Here is a 25694-nt window from a genome sequence, read left to right as displayed (position 1 = left end):
AGGGCTAACTTCTACGCTGACCTACAGGGAAAGCCACTCCTCTCCCCCCTCCCGCCATTATTTATTTATTTTTGTAACTCACAAGCATCTCGTTTAATCCCCTCACATTTACTCTCTTGATCTAATGCCCAGTGAAAAGGCTGCTGGAATTAAAAGGTCAGTGGCTGCAAGGCACTGCCCTGAAACACACACACACACACACAACCCACCACATGCCACTATGACAAGCAGCTATGATGCAAGGCCCCTCCCATCCCTGCAAAAGGCAGTTTTGACCCTCCCAGAGCAATCAAACTAAGCCTGGCACTGATCAAATGGGAACGGTAGCTCACATATTCCAATCCCCTGTTCCAGAGAGTGCCAAAAGCTGCTCCTTGGGAGCTCTAAACTTGGTTGTTTTCTAATGTTAGCTGTTGTCCTGCCCTTAAGAGTAGGCTAGCAGTGATAAACGAGCATCTTCCCCTCTCCAGAAAGACTTTGCAACACCTCCAAGATTCCTGCAAGTATTTTAAAAATTGCAGTTTTATATGGTTTCAAAGAAAGAAACACATTATTTCTAGCCTTCCTGGAGAGAATACACTTTAAACACAGTAACAGCTCTTGAAAGCTTAAGAGGTAGAACCCAACAGTTATATATGATAATCTCCTTTGCGCTAGTCCCGTGATGGCGAACTTTTGGCACTCCAGATGTTAAGGACTACAATTCCCATCAGCCCCTGCCAGCAGTGCCAAAGGTTCGCCACCACTGGAGTGCCAAAGGTTCACCACCACTGCGTTAGTAATTTTATTACTTTTTATCCCACCAACTTCTCAAAGGAGTTCAAGGACCCATATGCTGTTCTCCCATCTTCCATTTTCCACAGCAACCCTGCAAGGCAGGATAGGATGAGAGAGATCCTATTCACACTATACAAAGGGCAAACACTGGGTCTGGGTTCCATGTGGGGTGTAACATTCATACCTGACATGCAATTTCTCATCAATTCCTGCACCCACAGCACCTGATTTTGGTCCCAATGGTGGCATGTATGGGGGATGGAGCTTCGGCCTCTCTCTGCACCACCTTTGTGACAGGTAAGAGTGCCATGCAAGTACTGCTAGGTGTGTTGGGGAAAAATACACCCATTGTGAGTGCAGTGGTTAAGAGCGGTGTCTCCAAGCTTCACAATACATTTTCTATTGCAAACTGCAAAGAATGGATAAGAATGGATAAACTAGCTAGAGTTTGGGGGAAGACCTACTGCAAGCAGACAAACACCTATATGAAATCGACAAAACTTTGGATATTAAGTGTGTCTGTGCAGTGACTTCATGCCCTTAAACTAAACTGATGATTTTATTAAGACAAAGTGGGGGCCCAAAAAGCAGGCTAAATATATTTTAACCAAGAACCAATTAAACTGGTTTGCATTAGCTTTAACATACTATGTCATGATGGGATTGGTACATAGGGACTTAGGCCCCTTCCGCATATGCAGAATAATGCACTTTCAATCCACTTTCAATGCACTTTGAAGCTGGATTTTTCAAACAATTGTGAAAGTGGATTGAATGTGCATTATTCTGTCTGTACGGAAGGAGCCTAAGTGCCCACAAAGGTTGGGCTTTTGGCCATTGTGGGTTTTCCAGGCTGTGTGGGTGTGGTCTGGCACTTTTTGCTCCTAATCTTCACCAGCATCTACAGCTGGCATCTTCAGAGGCACATCATGGTAAGATGTGTGCCACATAGAGAAACCCATCTTACAGTAACATGTCTTTGAAGATGCCGGCCATAGATGTGGGCAAAGCGTCAGGAGAACAAACCATTTTACCATAGCCACATAGCCCAGAAAAAACCCACAACAGCCATTTGACTCCAGCTGTGAGACCCTTGGACAAAAGGTTGTGATTTGGTTGTTTGCTTCTTTGCAATGTAGACAGTCTTCTACATCAAAAAATGTCTGCTTATTCTTTACCTGGTTTCTACGGCCAATCCGATTAGGAGTAAGAGATTTTGTTGGGGATTTAGTGTTTGGAGACACCGTGCCATTTCCGGGCATCTTCCCCAAGCTCATGACAGCTGCCATTATGGTGTCAACAGAGGAGAAATCCGTGCCTTCAACAGTTGGATAACCGTGACGTTGCTGCAGAACTGCTCAAGATTCCAGGTTTGTTCTCTAGGATTGCGAGAGGAAACGAAAGAAAAGGAAAGTCAGAGAACCCATCAATAAATGTAGCCACAGAAACACTACGTCCTACATGTCTCATCCACTATGAGGATGCTTTAAAAAATCTGGTTTAATTCTCCACCCTTTTAAATCTGAAGTCTCTGCTTTAAAAAAAAAACATTCTGCGCTTTGAAATCTGTCTTTTTAAAACCTTGTTAATTGCATTCTTACATTTTGTATTCTTGCAACCCGGTGTTGCATTGTTAGATGCCTGAGAATATAAAGTGGGATAGTATTGTTTTGAATAAATAAAAAGGCCAGAAAACAGAGCAATTAAAGGACAACCTCTTGTGCAAAGGTACTATCCCAGGTAGGATCACCTTCATTCCCCCTCCTCCATTTTACCCTGACGGCAACAATCCTGTAGAGGTAGGTTGGACTGAAAGAGTTGAGGGGCCAGTATGGATGAACAGCCTGTAGGCTGGAAGGAAGGCTGGAGTGAAAAAGGACAAATGGTTCCTCTCTCCTCTTCTGACAGCCCAGCTCCACTGAAGAAAGGAATCTATTTCACCTCCTTGACCCTTTCCCACTCCTCGTCCAAGCCACAGGACTGATCCTCCACCCAGATCCCACGATTGGATGGATGGATGGATGGATGGATGGATGGATGGATGGATGGATGGATGGATGGATGGATGGATGGATGGATGGATGGATGGATGGATGGATGGATGGATGGAGATGGATGGATGGATGGATATGGATGGATGGATGGATGGATGGATGGATGGATGGATGGATGGATGGGGATGGATGGATGGATGGAGATGGATGGATGGATATGGATGGATGGATGGATGGATGGATGGATGGATGGATGGATGGATGGATGGATGGAGGGAGGGAGGGAGGGAGGGAGGGAGGGAGGGAGGGAGGGAGGGCATTATTCTGTCCCATGAGGTACTTTAGCCATGCAGAATAAGCACATATTACAAATCCATTTCTGGGACAGTTTCAGTCTTAAACCCACCATTCAAACTGAACTAATTACCTTCATTGCTCTTCTTCTGACACTGTCCAGTGAGCTGTCCCCTCCTTGCTTGCTGCTCTCCTGTGTCAGTGTGGCAGGCTTAGCGCCATCTAGATCCGGAGTCTTTTTTCCTCAGCAGCACCGGTTAACACTAGATAATGAAAGGAGGTGGGGGACAGAGGTCAATCTCTACTAGCAAAGCTCTACTAGCAAAGCTCAATCTCTACTAGCAAAGCTTACAAATATCAAATACAAAGCAATATAACAATTCAGTAACAAGAAGCATCACTCTTGGATTAGTAACTTACAAAGTAGATGCCTAACTACCGTATATACTCGTGTATAAGTCGAGTTTTTCAGCACATTTTTTGTGCTGAAAAAGACCCCCTCGACGTATAAGCGAGTGAGGTGTATTTTAAAAAATATTTTAGGGTTTTTACTTTGTCGGCCACCAGGGGGCGCATTTTTAGGCTAGCAGCACCAAAATTTCAGGGTATCATCAGGTGACACTCCTGATGATACTAGCCAAGTTTGGTAAAGTTTGGTTCAGGGGATCCAGTTATGGACCCCCAAGGGGGTGCCCCCATCCCCCATTGTTTCCAATGGAAGCTAACAGTGGATGGGGCTACCCTTTTGAGGGTCCATAACTTTGGACCCCCTGAACCAAACTTCGCCAAACCTGGGTGGTATCATCAGGAGGGTCTCCTAAAGATACTCTGAAATGTTGGTACTGCTAACATAAACAGTTATTGTTGAGACCATATTGTTCTTGTTGACCCTCTTTTCCACTTAGAGCTAGTGTACTGTTTTTCTTTGAAATAAATATTCAAAAACATTTAACCTACTGATGCCTCAATTAATGTAATTTTATTGGTATCTATTTTTAGTTTTGAAATTTACCAGTAGCTGCTGCATTTCGCACCCTCAACTTATACACGAGTCAATCAGTTTTCCCAGTTTTTTGTGGTAAAATTAGGTGCCTCGATTTATATGCAGGTCGACTTATACATGAGTATATACGGTACCCCAGGTTAAGAGTTAAGAGAACCAGGAAACAGAGGCTTGCTGAGACTAGCTGTGGGGGGAGGACTGGGCTGCCTCCTCCCATGTAAACGGGAGGAGACCACACTTCAGTCCCACCATGCAACTAAAAGGGCAGAGGTAAGTGTCCCATAGGTCATGGGCCTATGACTCTGATCCAGCAGGGCTCCTTCTTTTGTGTTAATATCAACTAATAAGATGCACCACTTTTGCATCTTCACTGCCATGATCACATCTAAAATATAAGATTTCCATGCGGGAATACTGCATTAACTGACAGTTTGATGCCAATGACAGAGGAACAAAATTTGCTCTCTAGACAAATTCTTCACCAGCCCCTGCCTATGTATTTTTTGTAAACACAAGTTTGCAAAACTGGATTTTAAAAATCACAACCAAAACACTTATATAGTGCAATGGTACATATGACTCAACGTTTACCCTACAACAAATGTGGTGCCCAAGCACTTCCTAGAGAATTTAGACCATCTGTGTAAGAATTTTAACACTGAACTGGCCTCCTTTCACACCTTCAAGGGAATATTCTGCCACTTAACATGTAGATCGAAGGGCTAACAATGCAGGGGAGGAGACCCTCTGCTTTTATGGCCATATTCTCATGAAATACTTCCCTGAGGAAACTGACCTTTGCTCTCAAACAGAGATTTCCCAGGACATTTTGAGCACTTCCAAAGAAAGTTGCTGCAACGCAAGAGCCCATTACACTGCGGAAAAATGGACCCGTTCAGATGAAGGCTAAAAGTATCATTGGAGGTTAAGGTTCAAAGGTGTCCCCTGGCCTTTCCATTTTGATCCTGCCCCTTGAAAGACAAGGCAGGCAAGAGTTACAGGGTTTGAGATCTTCTGCAGACATAAACAGGCTACCAGAAGATGCAGGCAGCGAGAGAGAGAGAGAAGGCTGGCTTTTGACAAAGACCAGCCCTGAAGCAATACCGTAGCAGTCAGCCAGATGCCCAAAACGATGAGACAGAGTTTGAACACAAAACAAGAAAACCAACTGAAGCAAAAGACTGTTCCTTCTAGGTTTCAACAGGAAGCTATTTGCTAAATCTATTTCCTCCTTTGGGATAAAAAAAATTGCAACTGTGCCATACAATGTTCGCTCACCCACCCCCAGACCTTCTCCAAATCTTCTTTTTAAATAACAAAAATTGTAAACTGACGCTGACTTCCTTGCACCGATGAGAAAGCAACAGGAAGACTTCAGGTCCTGTTTCTTTTCCCCTTCCTCTTTCCATCCTCCCTGACCCCTTCAAAAAATTATGCTGCGGCTGACTTTGTTTTCATTGATACCCAGGAAGAACTTCAACAACAACAAAAATTCACACGCTGCAGGCCAGCCCCATCAGTCAGAGCCACTACTTTGAAAGTTTATACTGTACTCTCATTTGTTTGGTCTCTGGGTGCTTAAGATCCTACTTTGGAATAGGTAGGAAGGGGGAAAAAACATAACATGTACGGTGCATGCACAGACCCAGGAGAACTCCAGGACTCCAGAATAAAGGAACCCATTGTTCTTCCTGTAACTCTCCCTCCTCCTTTGTGCAGCAACGGTGTCGAGAAGCACCAACTCTTCCCTAATTAGGCCAGAGAAAGAGATTTAACACTTTCAGCAATCTCTGGCTCCTTCAAAAGCAGTCTCAAGGAGAAACCACTTTACAGCAAGGACTTGGTTGAAACAGAACCTTGGAAATTTACTGTGAAGGTTCAGTTTGCTCTGAGGGAAGGCTCTGGCTCCGGCTCCAAGTGATAGACCTGGGCGCCTTGCCGGCTCCGTGCATTAAACCTGGGCGCTGGGAGGGTTCAGATTTTGCCCTAGGGCTCCATTTCCCCTAGATACGCCTCTGACTTTCTGCAACCAAGTAGTTCTTCCCTACAATGAGGACAGAGGTTCGTTATTGTTGAAGGTACTTATGATGTTGAAGGCACTTATGACAAAACTAGGTTACCCTAGATGTCATGGGGGTTGGTACTTTGCAATTCTCTTCCAGCTTAGAATTCAGTACTGAACACATCAGCCCGCATTTCGTTAATATGACAGGAAGAGGCCGCAAATTTAAGAAAGCTACGAAGATAATCCAAAGCAGTGTCTGATAGGACCCCAGAAGCAAGAAGGCACTGAACAGACACCAGTCAAGTGACTTTGTCCCAGGAAAATGTCAACTTCTCCCTCTCCATGTCATTCAAGGATACCTGTGCTGCTGCTGCTTTCCACATACTTCTAGATTAACGTCACAACTGACCCATGTATGTGGTTGTCAGCCAATAAAAAAACAACCTTATGTGACCCCCATGTCCTATGCAGGTGACCCAGGGCTGTGTGATATCCTCTTGAAGCAGGAGTTTCAGAATACAGATTCATGCATACCACTGCTCAGGGACAGTTCACCAATCAAGGCAGCTTTAGCCAGAGGCCTAATCTATTATCTGGTCACAGCTGGAAAGAGAAGCCACAGAACAAAGTTGCTGTACAATGAAAAAAGGATTCAACTGGCCACAACTGTACACTGAAGATTTTACAATTATCGTATTGGATCTCACACAAAATGTACACTAACTGCAAAAGAACAAGACTTCCTTGCCTCTGTCCTGCTCAGGTCAAAACACCCTCTGCAATCCTACTCCTTAAACCAGCATGGAGTTAAGAGCAGGTGGACTCTAATCTAGAGAATCAGGTTTGATTCTGCACTCCTCCACCTGAGTTGCACAGGTTTATCGGGTGAACCAGATGTGTTTCTGCATTCCTACATTCCTGCTGGGTGACCTTGGGCTAGTCACAGTTCTTTGGAACACTCTCAGCCCCACCTACCTCACAAGGTGTCTGATGTGATGAAAAGAAGGGAAAGAAGCTTGTAAGTCACAGGACAAAATCCAAACTCTTCTTCTTCTTAAGAACGGGGGACCTATTCAGTAGCATTGGGGGGAGTCTGTGGTCTGCCTCAGTGTGTGGGTGGGGAAATTAAAAAATCTCCCGTCTTCCCTCAGAAGAAATTCCAGCTGCATCTAACCCATTAGCTCCAGAAGTTAATAACCTCACAACTGACTTAATTCATAAAAAGGAGCAGCAGTGGCGTAGGAGGTTAAGAGCTCGTATATCTAATCTGGAGGAACCGGGTTTGATTCCCGCCTGAGCTGTGGAGGCTTATCTGGGGAATTCAGATTAGCCTGTGCACTCCCACACACACCAGCTGGGTGACCTTGGGCTAGTCACAGCTTCTCGGAGCTCTCTCAGCCCCACCTGCCTCACAGGGTGTTTGTTGTGAGGGGGGAAGGGCAAGGAGATTGTAAGCCCCTTTGAGTCTCCTGCAGGAGAGAAAGGGGGGATATAAATCCAAACTCTTCTTCTTCTTCGCCAAATTTATACAATCAATCCGATGAGTGGATATTCAGAAGCCAGTGCGCTCCTCTCGTAACCAAGGTAAAGGAAAAACTGACATTCAAGTTTCAGAAGGAAGACTGTAGACAAGAGAAACTACTTGGATTGTTGCACAATGTATTTTCCCACTGACCTTTAAAAGCATGGATCTATCCTTGCTTTCCAAGCAATGATGCAAATGGGATTCTGGTGGTCGTCACTGACTGGTAGTGTCGCTTCGGTATTAGTGCTGATGGGGCACCGGGACAACACTGCCTAGAGGAGAAAAGTAAGATTAAATTAGGGCTATCCAATGATTAAACACATCTGTTGAACCCATTTGGGGGACATGTTACAATCTCTCAGTTAAAGGTGTGTCACAGAGTTGTCACCCTTCCTTCAAGAGGCATGAGGTCATGAATGTGGATCCCCCACACCCAATTCCCCTGTCAGGTATGCTGAGAGATGGTGAATGGCTCTGATGAGCTTCATGGTTGGATGGATTTGAACCCAGGTCTTCCCTATTTGAGGCTCAAAACCAGAACTACAACACCACATACAGACCACCAGCCTCAAATGAAGCAGGAAACCTGAATGTACACTTCTGTTCCTTGAAGAATGCAAATGTTGGAAAGCAAACAAATAAAACAGGATTGTTTGATAAATACAGAACAGATTCTAGGGAAAACCACAGATTTAGGCTAAAAAGTCAACCTTACAAACATATCCCAAGTGAGATAACGATATATTGGCATGTTTGACGGCACACTGTTATCGGAATAAATTTCAACAAACAAAACACAGGAGCTACTCTGGATTTTAATCTCCATCTTTGTGTGTGTATGCATAAGAGTCACACTTGCAGAAGCATCAGCGTCTGGGAAAAATCTGCACTGCCTTATGATAAACACAGCACCTGATGATTCAGCTGGGGAACCGAGAACCGTCGGTACCTGGCACTTGGTGTATCCACGTTGTGTCAAAGGAGTACAAGCTTCTAATTCCAAAAATATTTTTCACTGCCTTAATAACTTCACAACTGACTTAATTCATAAAAAGCCAAGGAAATCAGCTACTGCAGGATGCCTCTGCTAGTAAGAATGAAGGTGTTACTGAAACTACTAAAGTCTCACAGCTGCAGACACATGTAAAGGGATGGGGGGGAAGGAGGGGTTAGCTTTCTTCTGAGAAGTCTTGGGGAAGATCACATCCTCTGTTTCGCTTGCTTTTAAAACGGAATGCTATCCCACCTCAAAACCAGAAGGGGAGGATTGTAGCTAATTTAAAATTTAGCAATACAAATTAATATTCAAAATTAAAGACAGACGCTCACTTAAGAAATAAAATGTTTACTAACAGGCACCCCTTAGCAGCTTCTTCAGCAGTGCATCCAAGATGTTTGCAAATTCCCATCTGAACAACATTATCATTTTGTTCCTGTATCCTGGAGTTCTGCATAACAGATTTCCTTACACCCATCTTTTACTGCTTAGATTTCCTATGGCTGCCAAGCCTGCTGTATTGTCCTCATTTCTTTTAAAACTTGTATTGTCCAATGGGTTGCAAGCACATCAGTGACATGCAGGAGAATCAGCTCTTTTTATGTCTTCTCTGCCATATTTGTGCAGCAGGCTGGTTTTCAGCGTGCGGTAGTGGTTAAAAGCAGGTGGATTCTAATCTGGAGAACCTGGTTTGATTCCCCACTCCTCCACCTGAGTGGCGGAGACTTATCTGGTGAACCGAACTCCTACATTCCTGCTGGGTGACTAGGCTCGTCACAGTTCTTCGGAACTCTCTCAGCCCCACCTACTTCACAAGGTGTCTGTGGTGGGGAGAGGAAGGGAAACCACCTTGAGTCTCCTTACAGGAGAGACAGGTGGGATATAAATCACCTTGAGTCTCCTTACAGGACTCAAGGTAAACCACCTTGAGTCTCCTTACAGGAGAGACAGGTGGGATATAAATCCAAACTACCACTACTCCACTTCTTCTCTGCCACATTTGATTGCAGTGGCTATTGCCACACACACACACAGAGAGAGAGAGAGAGGGGGGGGGTGGGGGGAAGGCAGGCAGGCAGGCAGATTAGAAGAGCCCTGGAGCATGCTGGGCCCAACAGTCCCTGCTGTGCAAGCAGCCCTGCTTGGCACAGATCTTGCCAGTGACAATAATGGCAAAAGGTGCAGCTGCCAATAGGTTCAGACTGCTCTGAGCACCAGTAGACCTTCAAGACAACAGCTTACCAGGAACTTTCCTGGTAAGGTAAAAGGCCAGTCCATACATGCTCTCACTGGGAGTCTTCAAGAGGTAGTACACACTTCTTTTAAGGCCTGGCTTGCAAGTTCCGGCTGGATTTTTACACATTCTGGAGAATGAGATGGCAGACTGCTGTAGAATAGAATAGAATAGAATCTTTATTGGCCAAGTGTGATTGGACACACAAGGAATTTGTCTCCGGTGCATATGCTCTCAGTGTACATAAAAGAAAATACATTTGTCAAGAATCATAAGGTACAGCACTTAATGATTGTCATATAGGTCTAGTAAGCAATCAGGAAACAATCAATAGTAATAAAAACATAAAATGTAAAATCATAAAATAAAATGAAATGTCAGCACAGGCTATAGTCATACAGTCATAATTGGGAGGAGATGGGTAATAGGAATGATGAAAAAAGTAGTGCAGTAATTATATAATAAATATATAATAAATAGTTTGACATTATCGAGGGAATTATTTGTTTAACAGAGTGATGGCATTCGGGAAAAAACTGTTCTTATGTCTAGTTGTCTTGGTGTGCAGTGCTCTGTAGCGACGTTTAGAGGGTAAGAGTTAAAACAGTTTATGTCCAGGATCTCGAGGGTCAGTAAATATTTTTCACAGCCCTTTTTTTGACCCGTGCAGTATACAGGTCCTCAATGGAAGGCAGGTTAGCAGCAATTGTTTTTTCTGCAGTTCTGATTATTCTCTGAAGTCTGTGTCGATCTTGTTGGGTTGCAGAACCAAACCACACAGTTATAGAGGTGCAGATGACAGACTCAATGATTCCTCTGTAGAACCGTATCAGCAGCTCCTTGGGCAGTTTGAGCTTCCTGAGTTGGCGCAGAAAGAACATTCTTTGTTGTGCTTTTTTAATGACATTTTTGATATTAGGTGTCCATTTTAGGTCATGAGATATGATGGAGCCTAGAAATTTAAAGGTCTCTACTGTTGATACTGTGTTGTCTAGTATTGTGAGAGGAGGTAGGATGGGAGGGTTTCAGGGTTTCTGTAGTGCCAGAATTCCATTTCCACCGAGTTTCATACGCACAGGAATGTTCAAAGTGTGAATCCATCCCCTGTCCTCCACAGTGATTCATTCTCTTCCATCCCTTCAAAATTCTACCACTTTGTTCTTTGGTCCAATTTGCTTGGACTGGCAGGACAGACAAGAACACTAAATGAATGTTATCCGAATGACAATCATTATTGTCTCCCCTCATCTCTCCAATACTCCCTATTTGTTTTGGGGGCACTTGTACCAGTGCTCCCCTGCTTTTGGGGTATTTTTATAATTGTATTTTGCATCATCATCATCATCATCATCATCATCTATTTGTATTTTTAATTGTGCTTTTATAATTGTATCTTCCACAGGGACTGTGGTGACGGGTGGGAAATATATTTACTGAAATAAATAAATAAGAATGGTATGGAATAATAGGGATTTTTAAAATTAAAATAATTGTAAGTCTGAACATCTCTCCTATCTCTGTGGTTCAACAGCACACTTAACAGATAATGTTGGCAGTGACTGTGCCAACTAATGCTGGTAGGGGTGAGCAGTTCTCTTGCATTTAAGCCTGAACTGCAGAAGTCACTCACTTTATGGAGTAATAAAGAGAGCAAACACATTTGCCCAACCAAACACCAAATCTGGAGCAACACCTGACCTCAGAAGCAGTCATTTCTAGGGCAGAGGAGCCAGGCTTCGTTGCTTGCTTTCATAGCTGCATCCTAAACAGTGTATCCCCCCCACACACACACACATACACACACACACTCTCTAAACTGCTAAGAATTGAGCCAGCCTGTACTTGCACAAGTCATTTCCCATATATGTATATTTACCACTTTCCTATTTAGAATGTCAGAGGTTAGAAAACCCACTATAGTTTTCCCTCAGACTTGCACACGGACAGAGGAAGAACTGGTAGAAGTGGAAAGAACAGTAGAAAGAAAAAATAGGAACTGAAACCGAAAGTAACCTAGCTATGTGCCCACCACCCCATCCGGGCAGGAATAAAACTGGGGAAAGGGGGCGTTCCCACTTCAGCAGGAAGAGGAAGAAAAAATAATTTCCTGCCTCCCTGACTGGACTGGAAACACCCACAAAATGTTCTCCAGCTCAGGAGGGAATGTCAGGGGTTTAAAAACCCACAATGGTTTTCCCTCAGGCTTTGCGCATGGACAGCTTCTGAGAAAGAAGGAGCTAACTTTCCGATGCAACTGGTACCTTCATTCGTGCTGCCTGATAAGGCTGAAAGAGCCCCTCTCCAAGATCACAGTCTTATCCCATCCCCCTGACTCTTTTGCTCCTTGTAACGGGAGATGATAAAGACTGAGTCCGGGACCTCAGGACAGGCAACCTCGTCCTCTCTCACTGAACTAGGGTTCCGCCGCTGCCTTCATGAGCATGACATGGGAAGGCTGCTCTCACTCGAGGAGTTGCCTCACAACTTGCATTGTTCAGTCAGCTGTCGGGCTTATCTCATCTGCAAATGCCAGAAAACAAGGGCTTGGCCTGTTCCAGTAGGCTTTCGAAAACAAGCCCAGGCAAATTGGAGACGAAGATATTTTTTTTTTTCACAGCAGTACACTTTTTAGGGCTGCTAGCAGCATCTTTGGCTACACAAGTTAGAACAGCATCACCATTGCAAATGCACGTAACACTTGGGGCCACACATTATGGATTTTCAAGGGAGGGGAAATCTCGGTTGGAACCCTGTGCTTCAGAACAAACAGGGACAGTGCAGAAAGGGGCTTATTTTCACTGCATCTACTGGGTAGTGTACTAGTTGTTCTTCTGGTGTAACCAGAGACATGCTATTCTAGAGTCCTGCTTAGCAAAACACCTCTGCCTGTGCTTTGGAAGCAACAGTTCATGAGATTACACTCGCTAGCTACTGTTTTGTATGTATTCCAAAAGACTACAGGCTAAAACAGCTGCAGAGGTACCTAGCAAAAATGAGTCTTCAGGTCTTCTGGCTCTCCTTGCCTTTGATTTCTGAAGCGGCAAACCTGCATTCATGCTCCCCCTTCAGTTGTCTCTGAGGATTGGTACCGGCTGCAACAGGCCTTACTCAGATTGTAAAGTTCTCCTGGGGGTCTTGTGAAACATGAGACTTTCCCATAAAAGGCACACCTCTCATTAGCATTGTAAAGAAGTAGTCTGGAAACTAAGCATATGTTTACCCACTCTTTCTGGAGTGTTACTGTCCAAAAATGGAGGTTCTCGGGATATTTCTAGATTTGAATCCATCAGAACTTTAGAGACCAAGAAGATGCGAAGGGTATAAGTTTTCACGGGTCAAAACTCCCTTCTTCAGATACTTGTCAGCTTGGATTCTCAAAAGTTTTTACTCTGAAAATCTTGCTAGTTTCCTGGACTCAAAATCCAGCTCTTCCACTGCAGACCAATATGGCTATGCTCTAAAACTATCTTCTTGATAATTTATTTGCAATCTTACGATGATGCGCAACTTATTTTTGCTTTGTGTAGCCTCTCCTATATGGATGGTATTATTAGTCATTCATATTTTAATTCTGATATTTACTAGCCAAGGGCTCGTGCCTGTGCAGATAAAAAATTAGCACAGGCCAACTGTGGCTACAACTTGGATTTCTGCAAACCTGAGGACTGAATAATGTCTCCGCCAGGAGTATTTACTCTGCGACTTGACAGCCACATGCTGCTCTTTCACATGCAATCTCTGGTTTCTATTTTTGAGTCCAGGGGCTTGCTTTGCCACTTCTGATGGCGTGTCCAGACATAAATGCATGCAACAAAAAAGTAATGGAATTTAATTACTTTGCACTGGAAAATAATTTTATACACACACACACACATAGAGTGGTGGGATTCAGCAGGTTCGCACCACTTCGGCAGCTCCAGGGGATAAACCCAGAAACGATGTCACAGCATTTGCAATGCCACCCTTCCCTCTCTCCTACTGCTTGAGCAGAGGCAATTGGGGGTGGGGGGGAGTTACCCACCTGAAACAGGTAACTGGACTGCCTGTGTGTTTGGCAGAGGGGGTACAGAGAAGTTAATATGATTCTTTCTGTTGGTATCAATTGCACAGGTGGATTTGTAAGCTGCTTTGTAAACAACTAGTTGTTAAATTATTTGAATCCCACCACCAGAACCGGTTGTTAAATCATTTGAATCCCACCACCAAAACTCTATGGTAAATATTAGGGAAATTCATAGGGCATTGCAGTGACATCAGCTCCAGGGGATAAACCCAGAAATGATGTCACAGCATTTGCAATGCCACCCTTCCCTCTCTCCTACTGCTTGAGCACAGGCAATTGGGGGTAGGGGGGAGTTACCCACCTGAAACAGGTAACTGGACTGCCTGTGTGTTTGGCAGAGGGGGTACAGAGAAGTTAACATGATTCTTTCTGTTGGTGTCAATTGCACAGGCGGCTTTGTAAGCTGCATAGTGAATGCCCCTTGTCCCTGCAGACATTTCCCCTTACCCCAGCCTGGAGTTCAAGTAATATATATGTCTGCTGTGACAATCTAAAATGACACAAAGCATTGCAGTGGGGATCATTGCCAATGTGAAAAGCAGAGACAGGGAAGGATGAGAGAAGGATGGAGTCAGTTTGGGCATTGGAAAGCGGAGCCAATGCTGAAAGAAGAATGCATTCCCCCTGTCCGTGAGTGCCTGCCGGTCCCTTCTTGCCCAACTGGATGCCTTGGGTAAGGGCTCCAATTTATGTTCCATAGTGGTCCCCTTCCGCACATGCAGAATAATGCACTTTCACAACTGTTTGAAAGTGGATTTTGCTATTCTGCACAGTAACATCCAGCTGCAAAGTTCACTGAAAGTGGATTGAAAGTGCATTATTCTGCATGTGTGGAAGGGGCCACAGTTAATCCAGCAAGGTAGACAGGTGGGAGTGCTACCAAAGGATTTCTAGCCAGATATGAACTGAATTTCTTATTCTTGAGCAGAAAAACTATTCTTTTTAGTTTAAAGTTGTCGCTTCCACTGAATAACTGCAGCCCTTCAAGAAGTAACAGGGATCATTTAAAATCAACCACATGGCAGATTATTTGAGTTTACTTCAGGAGCCCAAGCATAGATGGATAATCACTAGGGCTCGATGTAACTCCTTCCCTTGCTCTATGCTACAAGGAAGGTTCCGAAAAATCGACCTGCAAGAGCGGAAATGACCTCATTGTACCACAGCGATTCAAACCATGGAACATATATTGCTCGACCACCCCAAATACGAGGGATCTAGGACCAGACTTTTTGCTCTTTGTCCTGTAATCTTTAATGAATACTCTACTGTGGGGAAGATTACGTTTCTACTAAACAATTCTGCCTCTGAGATTCTAACTTTTGTAGCTAGGTTCCTTATAGAAACTTTGAAATGATTACCTGCGATGGTTCTCATGTATGGGATACTTGTTTGGACAATGTTGGCTGTTATATGGATTCTATGCCTAATAAAGGTTTATATATATATATAAGTAACAGGGATCGTTTTCAAGCGTTCTTTGTCACGAAGAAGTTTTTTATCTGCCATCCTTGTCTGTGTTGCCACTGCAGAACCTCCTCACTCTCACAACACATTCCTATCCATCTGGATTCATCAGGAGTTGTAGCTAACAGCTTGAGTTCGAAGATGCCAGAAAAGCCTGCTGCAAAGAGGAATCAGCAGCTGTCTCAGCTACTCAGCTTCAACGACGGAGTGGTCAATGCCAAGTCAGGTGCAATTTAACACAAAATTCCTGACGTGTTTTGCAGACCTTTGCAAGAAGATATCGAGCAGTTAAATGGACACATGTTACCCTGCGTTCAGGTAAGATAGCAGCCACACCATCGTCATGTTTAGAGTTAAAGTTCTGAAAGATGGGCAGAACATGTTAGTGCGCTATTAAACTCTCCTGAAGAATGACACGTTTTCTGTTAAAATATTACTGAGATCTGAAGGTAAATGTAGACAAGAGATGAAGTAACCAATAGGAGATGGGGGAGGGGTTCAGTGGCAAATTAGATCTAAGTTGTCACAGCTGTATTGATTCCCTAAAGCAGAAAAATACCTAATGTTCTGCAAACAGAATTGTGTCTCCTTTGCAGTCAGACTTCCAAGTCTCTCAAAAACCTCCTTCAGCGGAATACATAAGGGGAAAAAATATGCCAAATTATTTCTACCATGTCTGCCGGATTAAATTAATTTGAACCTCCTCTATCTTCATGACTTTGTTTCATAAACATCTTTGAAACACTGGATGTAAGCTTTCAACTGCTAGATGACACAATAAAAACTTTCACTACATATTCTGTAAATCATGTTAACAGTCCAAGTCTAAGTGACAGTTAAGTGGCCAATTTACGCAACCGGGGACACCACAAGCGTAGGAGGCGGAACCTCACAAGAAGCATCGCAAAGTGAATTCTACAAGTCTGGCTCTTAAATCTGCCTACAATCTGGGTCTGAAGCAAGCAACATTATTAAGAGGATGGCTTCAATTGCTGTTTTCAGATATCTGAACGTGTACCCCCCCACACCAATGGGCCACGCATGAAGCATGAAGATGAACCGGCTAGGGAGAAACCGGCTGTTCTTATTAAGGCACAGCGGAAACCAGAGAAGACGGAACTCTGCGACGAAGGAAAAGCTACGATCCAATAATGTCAGGACTCACGGTGGGTATTTGCTCACTTGCACCTGTTGAAAGGAAGGAAAGGCAAGGAGGCTGCCTCGGACAACCTCGCTTATGGGCCCCAGCAAGCGGAACTCACACTCCAGTTTCAGAACTTTTTGCACTGAGAACAAATATAGTTGCTCGCTGAATGCCCTTTTCCTCCCGGCTTTAGAAAGAAAACGGCTGCGAGTTAATCTGGTGAATGCAGCAGCTTCTCTTCTAACCTCGGGGACTTTTTTGGAACTGCCTGGCCTTGTTGCATTTGTTTGTTTAGGGGGGGTGCCGGGAGGGCGGTGAGAGTCTGGTTGGGGGATAGGGAAACTTAATCAGCATCTTTTATGCACAGGAAGCAGTGGAAAGATACTCATTATCTCCCCCCACACACACACACACACAGGTTGCCTTAGTTATAATCTGCTATCTCAGGGATTTCCCACTACTGCCATCACCACCTTTCCAGCATCAAATCCTCCCACCATTTCCCCCATCCAGGAAATAATTTTAGTGACAACCTTTAGGAGCAAAGACTACAACTTAACACAAAAAAGCTTCCCAGTGACTCCCCAAAGAATGCAGGAGAAACTACTTGCTAAACATACAACTACCTGTATGGCACTGATAAGCATCCCCAATTTTGATTCAGAAAAAAAGGGAGAGAAAGAGACATCTTTTCTGCACAGCACTAATAAAATGTCTTACAGACATTTAAAAAACCCTGGTTTGGCTTTTTTTTGTCTGCACGGTGTGGACAAAAAAAAGCATTACCAGGGAAAGTGGTTCTTTTCTGCCCTCCTCCTCCATCCACTAACTGACTGAAGCTTGTCACAGTTACATTGCTGCTGCAGAGATTCTCTGTCCCACTGGCCATTTGGTGAAGGTTTCCCATGGAGGTTTCCTCTGCTAGCAGCTCATCCACATGAGATTTCACTGTAAAAAATACAGGATTAAAGTTTGTTTTGCCTAGCAATTCCACACACATGTCTTTTTTGTGTTGTTTCGAGGGAGCAGTCTGCAAAGCTACGATATCACGATATGAGATTCGTCGCAATATGAGAATTTCCACAGGAAACCTTCATCAAATGGCGGCCAGGACGGAGAATCTCTGCAGCAGCACAAAATGGGGGGCGCAAGTGGCAAAAATCAAAGTAAGAGGTTTGGGTGGGGAAAACAATGTGTTTCCTGCTTGCCTGCTCTCCTTGGGGGGAAAGGATGGTTAGTTTAGCAGTTTTTTAAAAACTGGGTTGAGAAAAATAAAACGACCTGAAAGAGTTTGGAAGGAGAGAGCTGTGCAGAGTTCCTCCCCATAACACTTTTTATAACATCCTCAAGAAGTTGTATTTGTGCTGTGCAGGAAAGACCAGAGAGAGTGAGACACAAAGAAGAGGGGGGAGAGAAAAAAGAGAAAGAAAGAGGGAGGAAACTATGTTACCATCTTGGAAGCCAGAAAAAGGTTACATCCATCTTCGTCTAGTGCAGAGGTCTACAACCTGCGGCTCTCTAGATGTTCATGGACTACAATTCCCATCAGCCCCTGCCAGCATGGCCGATTGGCCATGGTGGTAGGGGCTGATGGAAATTGTAGTCCATGAACATCTGGAGAGCCGCAGGTTGCAGACCCCTGGTCTAGTGTCATGGCCCCAAACCAAATGGAGAGGGCTCCCACAACACTTTTTCATTACAAAGAACAGTGAGATGCAATCAGAAATTTCACATGAAGAATTTAGGTCAGTTCTCAGATATCTGGGCTAACTGTTCACATTTGCCCTATTCTCCATTCCTCAGTACATCTGACCTTGCATATCTATTGAGGGAAGAGTGTGGTTCTGAAATTCTAGCATACCTGTGACAACAAACAGCCATTTTTCCAAATCCAGTTTGCCTCAGACTGGATCTGGGCTTCAAATTTCTAACATAGCATGGTTTTCTACAGAGTTGACACCAGTGATGCATTATGGGGACCATATCCTGTAATAAAGTTCCCTATCAAAGCACAAAATAACACAAAGAGAGATACTTGAGGGAGAGACAATCGTATACAAGAAAAAAATCCTTCTGAAGAGAATTTGGGTACTTCTAGGAGTCAAAATGACCTAGGCTATCTTTCGGCTTGCCACATGTCTTAAGTAAAGCAAAGGTTGAGCAAAGATTACACTCTTGGTTTGCACTTCATAATAAACACAGCTCAAAATCTTGTTACAACATTTTAAAAGCAGGGATCAGATCAGATTAAAGACTGTTCCAAGACAACGCTCGCAGTCCTGGATGCTGCTCTTTTGTGGGATGCAGGCCCCACTGACAGGATTAAGTCCTGCCAGACTATGAAGCTGGGAGACAGCTGCCCCGCAAAGTCATTTATTACCCAGGGCCACTCCTCTCAAGTGGAGAGAGAAACAGACCTCCTTATTTGCAACCGTGTTATCAGCAAGGGTTTCTTTGCTCAGAAGGTTTTAGTGTTCAGCCTCTCCTAAACAAACGCCTCATTTTCTACTCCAGGCTCCCCACCCTCCCTTATCAGCCCCATCTCCTCATCTTCTGCCTCCAGACACTCACGGGGACTACTCTTCCTTCTCCCCATATCAGGCTCTCACAGTGATCCACTGACTTATTACAGAACTTAGTCAGGACCATTAAAACTGAGTTTCACGAGGCCATGGCGCTGGACTAACAACAGTGGTGCCCTGTAGGAATTTCCCCTCTTCTATTCACTACTCAAACATACATGTCAAGTTGCTCTGCGTTTCAGTAAGTAACCGAGCGCATGCAGGAGTTAATATTCACAAGGGTGGTTTACTAAGCCATGCCTACTTGGATCAACATCACTCATGCTATCCCTTTGCTACGTGTGGCATGGGAAAGCGAGGGCCTCACATGAAGCAAAGTCCTTGAGGTCAGCGCAGGGATTCTGGATCAGATGTCTGCTGTGAGCTCCATGCCTTCCAAGCACAAAGGGGCCATATGCCAGCCGTGACTGTGGCGTGATGGCAGGGGCGTAACGAGACAAACTGTAGCCCTGGGCAAAACCTGAGTTGGATGCCCCCCCCCATGGACGGCCCCTCCCCCACATCCAATTGTTTTTTTGCACCAGGACATTGGTGCCTGCAGGGGGTGCATTTTTAGACATATTAGCACCAAAATTTCAGCATATCATCAGGAGACAGGCCTTATGCTACCCTTCAGGTTTGGTGAGGTTTGGTTCAAGGAGTCCAAAGTTATGGACTCCCAAAGGGGGTGCCCCATCCCCCATTGTTTCCAATGGGAGCTAATAGGAGATGGGGGCTACAGTTTTGAGGGTCCATAACTTTGGCCCCCCTGAACCAAACTGCACCAAATCGGGGGGGGGTATCATCAGGGCAGTCTCCTGATGAGACCCTGAAAGTTTTGAGACTGTGCATTCAGAAATGTGCCCCCCTCCCAGCCTGCAACCCCCATTGACAGCAATACAGAAAACTCAATGCAGAACAAAGATTCTTGGGGAAATTTCTGGGATGTTCGTGCAGGGGGCGCATTTTTGGATGTATCAGCACCAAAATTTCAGGGTATCATATGGAACTTTCATGATGGGACCCCCCAAGTTTGGTGCAGTTTGGTTTAGGGGGTCCAAAGTTATGGACCCTCAAAGAGGGTGCCCCATCCCCCATTCTTTGATGGCGCACACGGAGAACAAGCTTTGGCCTTCCCACTGCCCAAACAAATGCTGTTTTCAGAAGCTGAAGCAACCCTAGGGAATTATTACTTGTTTGGTTGGGATACTTGCACGTAATGATGGCTTCCCAGGAGTTTCCAGACAGTCCCTCTCTGGAAGGGTTCTAGTTCACAAAAAAAAGCACATGGAGGTAGGGTTGCCAACTTCCAGAGGTGCCAGGGAACTTCACAGAATTACAGAATTCCTCTGGAGAAAATGGCTGCTTTGGAGGGTGGATTCTGTGGTACTACACCCCGTGGAGGTTCCTCTCCAACCCCGGCCTTCCCCAGGCTCCCCCCACAAAATGTCTAGGAATTTTTCTACACCACAGTTGACAACGCAGAGGTGAGAAACTGTGAGGCTGAGGCCCCTTCCCCATGATTACCATTGGAATAAAGACCCTGGGGCCCTCATACCTACGGGACCGTCTCACTCCATACGCCCCGAGTCGCGTCCTTCGCTCAGCGGAGGCGAATTTGCTGGTGGCCCCCTGTCCCTCTATGATGCGGTGCTTGGTTTCCACGCTGTATGCCAGGCGACACGCTTTACTGCCTCTGGTTCCCCTGCCTCCTGGTGGGAACGCCTTCCCAGCAGTTAGGGCCCTGCGGGACCTTGGAGAGTTCCGCAGGGTCTGCAAAACTGTGCTGTTCCACCGGGCTTTCGGGGGGGCCGGCCGCTGAGCCCACCCCTCTTGTTGCCCTGTGCACTGGCTGTGTATTTGACCATCTGCCAGCCCCCTTCCAGGGTTTGATCACTGGGGTGTGATGCCAGACGTTTCTTGTTATTAACTATTTATTGAAGGCTACTGCTGCTATAGTTTTAAGGTTTTGTATTATTCGATTTGTTTTTACTGTGTTTGCTGTTGTTCTGTTGTACACCACCCTGAGCCTTTCGGGGGTAGGGCGGTTTATCAAATCGAATAAAATAAAACAAAAATAAAAATGTATCAGGGACTTACAGAACTGCCAGTGTGTATGTGGCAAACACTCGGACTTGCATGGACACAATCCATAATCAACCATCCACTGCTTTTATCCCCATTGTACTAGCAATTATGGTATTTGGCAAGTTTCAGTCTTATTTGTCAACACATTTTCACTACTCGTTCTAAAACAAGCATGGAATTTAGCCTTACCAGCTTTATTCTTTCAGGGCCAGTCCGGCACTTAACACCACCACCTCAACATCCCACAGTTCCAGTGCTACATATTCACCTTCTTCTAAGCTTCAGTCACAGTAATATTTTAATTTTGCAGCACAAAACTCATGCCCTTTGACTCTAAAACATGCATGTTACATGCAACACGAGTGTGTAAACTTGACATTAAAAGGTGCCCGCTCAAAAATTCCGTCCGGAAAGAGGAGCTCCTCACGGGTTAACTTTGATCCAACTGTGCCCTGGCCCCACAATGCATGGTTCCAATTTTACTTAACCATAATTAAACTATTGAATGCTGGCTGTAGAATTATGCACAACCCTTCCCCACCTCCCCATTTTGTGGGACAAATTCTCCCTTCCCTCAAGGGGAATTAAAACATAGCACTGGTACAGGTTCTCTCAATGCCAAGATTTTAAGCCTTGGTAGTGAGGAAAGCCTGGTTAACGTTAACCACTATTAACAATGGTGCTGATTCTTAGCAGTAATTCAGGTGAGCAAAGAGTAATTTGCAGATCTAGTAGAGAACAAGCAATCCCATATCTAGATCTCCAGGCAGTCAGAAGTATTACATGCGAATTAGCCATAATAAAGCCAGAGTTAATTTCAACAAGAAATTAATGTAGGCAGACCTAGCTCTTAAGATATGTGCAGATAGGATAATCCACCAGGCTGTAACTAGAACACACTGCAGGAATGCAAGGTATTTTTATATGTCAGTTCTCTGTTCAGTTCAATAATGTGGCTGTGTTCAAATATGTTTATTCTTTTTCTGCAGGCAACTTTAGTTAACAGCGCATTGCCTTCTCAATCCCTTTTCTTAAGCTTAAGGGCAGCAGGGTGAGGGGGGGGAGGGGAGACGCTTGTAGGTGATTTTTCTTCCTGGGCAGCAGGCAAGCAAGGAAACCCAGAATGTCTCTTCATCAGGCTAAGAACAGAAGTTGAATGGATCTCACCCCTTCCGATCTAAACCAGATAAATTACAGGGAGCGACTCTTATATCTAGATGGACTGGATTAGTTTCATCAGTTCCTTCCAGCATGGCCAATTGGCCATGCTGGAAGGGGCTGATGGGAATTGTGGTCCATAACATCTGGAGTGCCAAAGGTTTGCCACCACTGATGTAGCACTTCAAGTGCATCCTCACATTATTATAACACAAGATCCTAGGTATAATTTTCCAATAAGGGATACCTCTTCTCTAATTCACAGCCTTCTGTTTGGGAACAGGCTTTTCAATAAGTACTCAACAGGTCAAAGTTAAGGATTACCTTCAGGCAAGGATTGACTGTATAAAGGAAGCCCCAGCCCCGTTTGCAAGACCTGACCAAGACTACTAAGGATAGAACAGTTTTAGAGGACACTGATTTATAGGGTTGCCAACGAGTCAGAAGTGACCTGATGGCATGTTGCACAGCAAGGAAACTTCTGTGAAGTAGTTAAGGGTACTATTCCCCTCTTTCACATCACCAGTGACTAGCACAGAGCTGGGTAGGCTAGTACAAATACTTGTGAGCTGGTCACAAAGTCTGCAGACATGTTCGGAGGGAACATCAAACTCTGAGACACTGAAGCAACCAGATACGCAAGATTCTTATGCAAACCAGAATATAACCCTACCAACCACCACAGGAACAAAGGTCCAGAGAGACAGAACAGGCTCTTGAGTTCTCTAAAGGCCTTTCCTCAAGATCCTGAATGCCAGTTTCTGTTCAAAAGCAACAAAACAGGCAGAGCTTTCGTTCCAGTCACCTCGGCGGAATATAACTGATGGCACTTATTTTGGAAAGTTAACAGTTCTGCAGGACCGCTTCTTTGAAAGCATCTTGCTCTTGCAACCCTCCTAGTTAATTTCCTTTCTGGAGTAACAAAGGGCTTTAAAATGGCAGCAAAAGGGAGGGTGGCTTGATTTTAAGGAGTACTGCACTCCTGAGGATGTCAGGAGCCTGTATCCTAGCTATGTTTCATACCTTCCTGCACACAGGGGAGTGATTAGTTCATGATAACACCATTCCCTGGAGTGCCTAATTGCTTAACTGGCTTACCAAAACAAAACAGCTATGCCAGCTGGAGTCAAACTGGATTAGGGGAGAGATTTCTTCTCTTTTCCTTTACCATTTTTTTTTGGGGGGGGGGGGGGAGAGGAAGGAATTGCTCTGCAGATTTACATCTTCGAGGTTTACTTGCTGCTTAACTGTTAACAGTTCTGAATCTCCCCCCCCCCCACACACACACACAATTTAGAAAATCAGCTAGAGAGGAGATACAAAAAAAGAGAAAGGATAGTTGACCGCCAAATAATAGTTGCATTCAGATTTAATGACTGAAAGGTCTATAATCAACAAGGACTTTTACATATACAACCAAGAGATGGCAAGGTGCTATTACATCCTTCGAGGCATTTTTAACAAGGAGGTATGACACCCAACCAATTAATTAGGGGAAGTAAACATTGCTTGTTGCAGAATTCCTAAACAAACAGCCTATACTGCTGCACTGAACGATAACAAAACTAAACCTTAGCCTTCCTGGTACTCTAGAATGTTTTGTCCACTACAAAACAGTTTGTCATTGACATCATTTGCCCTACAGCCATACAAAGGAATGCTCCAACTGCAAAAGACTGTATGCTTCCATCCACTCTCTGCTGACCACTTATCTGCAACTGGGTTTCCTGGAACTTTCTTGAAAGATCGTGTTTCAATTTATGCAAACACTGGCTATAAAGAGACCCTTGGGAGTTTTGGCCAAGCAATGTTAACATCCACGTTTTTACTATCTACCAGTTATGGGAGCTTCTCTCCAGGTATATCGGAAGAATCTGATAGCCCAACCCACATCCGCTTAATTCTTCAAGATACCCTGGAAATACTCAATGGCCCCTTCCACACATGCAGAATAATGGACTTTCAATCCACTTTGCAGCTGGATTTTACTGTGCGAAATAGCAAAATCTACTTGCAAACAATTGTGAAAAATTGCAAGTGCATTATTCCGCACGTGCGGAAGGGGCCTACGGCATACCCGCCTCTTTTCTCATTCCAGCAAGCAGAGCCATTTGCTAGGAAACTAAGCAGGCAAGTGCCCAAGTTTTGTTCGCAAACACGCAGCACGACTGTAGGCACAATTAGCTCATCTTTTTTGAAATACAAGAGTTTAGATACACTGATGTTTTAAGAATAATTCAGACTACTGCAATTTACAGCTCTTTAATGCAACAAAACAATGAAGTAGTTTTAGACAGCTGTTTTAAGGCAAAAAGTATGGAAGGACAGGGAACAGCAAGAAAAGGACCTGAGTTCAAATTCAAACCACACTTTGGACTTGGGCAAGTCATTCTTAGCCCTCATTGCAAGCAAGCATGATAGTGACTCATATTACAGTACTGTTATAAGTATGACAGAGATGCTTGATTAACAGATATTTGCCAGTGGCAGCAAATAGAAAAGATTTTGGACAAAGGACACGTGGCATAACAGCACGGGACAGCAAGAACCGATTCAGAAGCAGTGGCAACTCTAATATTGACAAACACTCTCTGCCAAAACATCTCTAAACCTTGTAGGTCAGGAGTGTCTCATATGCAGCTGGGGGGGGGGGAGAGGAGATCAGTCCCCTTGAGAGGGCTTATGAGGCCTGCATGCCAGCTGAGGGAAACCTCCTCTTGCTCCTGATCTGGCCTGGTGATACTGCTACTCTACAGTCCAATCCAGTCCCACACTCACCCTGCTCCCAATCTGCCCACCTTGTTCCGATCTGCCCTGGCAAGCCATTCCCCCCTCTCCCAAGCGCCAATCTGGGCAGGAGAACCTGCTGCAGACTCGCCAACTGGGGCAGCCACCCCACCCCTCCCGGGGCCCAACCTGACCAAGTCACATGATGCTGGCAGGGGGTGATGGGAACTGTAGTCCATAACATCTGGAGGGCCGCGAGTTTGACACCTGTGACATAGAAGGTTGATAGCCTGTGGTCAAACACCACAGCATTTTTCATAGTGTCCACATTGGTTTAAAATTAATCTCTGAAGCCGCAGGAGCATGAACCTTGCTCTTATTTCACACAGGTAGAATCCAAGAGATCTCTTCTACAAGCGTAAGGCCAATGCCCACAAGGTGAAGGGACAGTTTTACCCGTTCCTTCTTCTCATAGCAGAATTGCAAGTCTCATCCCGCATTAAGTCTGAAGATCCTCTGCGCACGGACTGTAGCTGCAGCAGGAAAGATCTATATACTCTCAATCATTTGGAATTAGTAAATATGTGGTCATTCCCCACATATACGCATATCCAGAGGCAGGGGGAATGGTGTCCAGGGCAACACCTGCTCTGCCCG

General features: G+C 44.7%; 1 protein-coding gene across 1 annotated transcript in view; it reads right to left on the bottom strand.

Annotated features, from left to right (window-relative positions):
• The window catches only part of RREB1 (ras responsive element binding protein 1), a 165067-nt gene that overhangs the window by 69991 nt on the left and 69382 nt on the right, over window positions 1-25694 (bottom strand). The window contains 3 exon segments of the mRNA XM_048507893.1: window positions 1956-2156; window positions 3199-3328; window positions 7749-7870. Of these exon segments, the coding sequence (XP_048363850.1) occupies window positions 1956-2066 (111 nt within the window). The 5' untranslated portion in view covers window positions 2067-2156; window positions 3199-3328; window positions 7749-7870.

This window comes from Sphaerodactylus townsendi, linkage group LG09 (genome assembly GCF_021028975.2).
Source record: "Sphaerodactylus townsendi isolate TG3544 linkage group LG09, MPM_Stown_v2.3, whole genome shotgun sequence".
Classification (NCBI taxonomy): Eukaryota; Metazoa; Chordata; class Lepidosauria; order Squamata; family Sphaerodactylidae; genus Sphaerodactylus; species Sphaerodactylus townsendi.
This window is presented reverse-complemented; position numbering and strand designations above follow the sequence as displayed.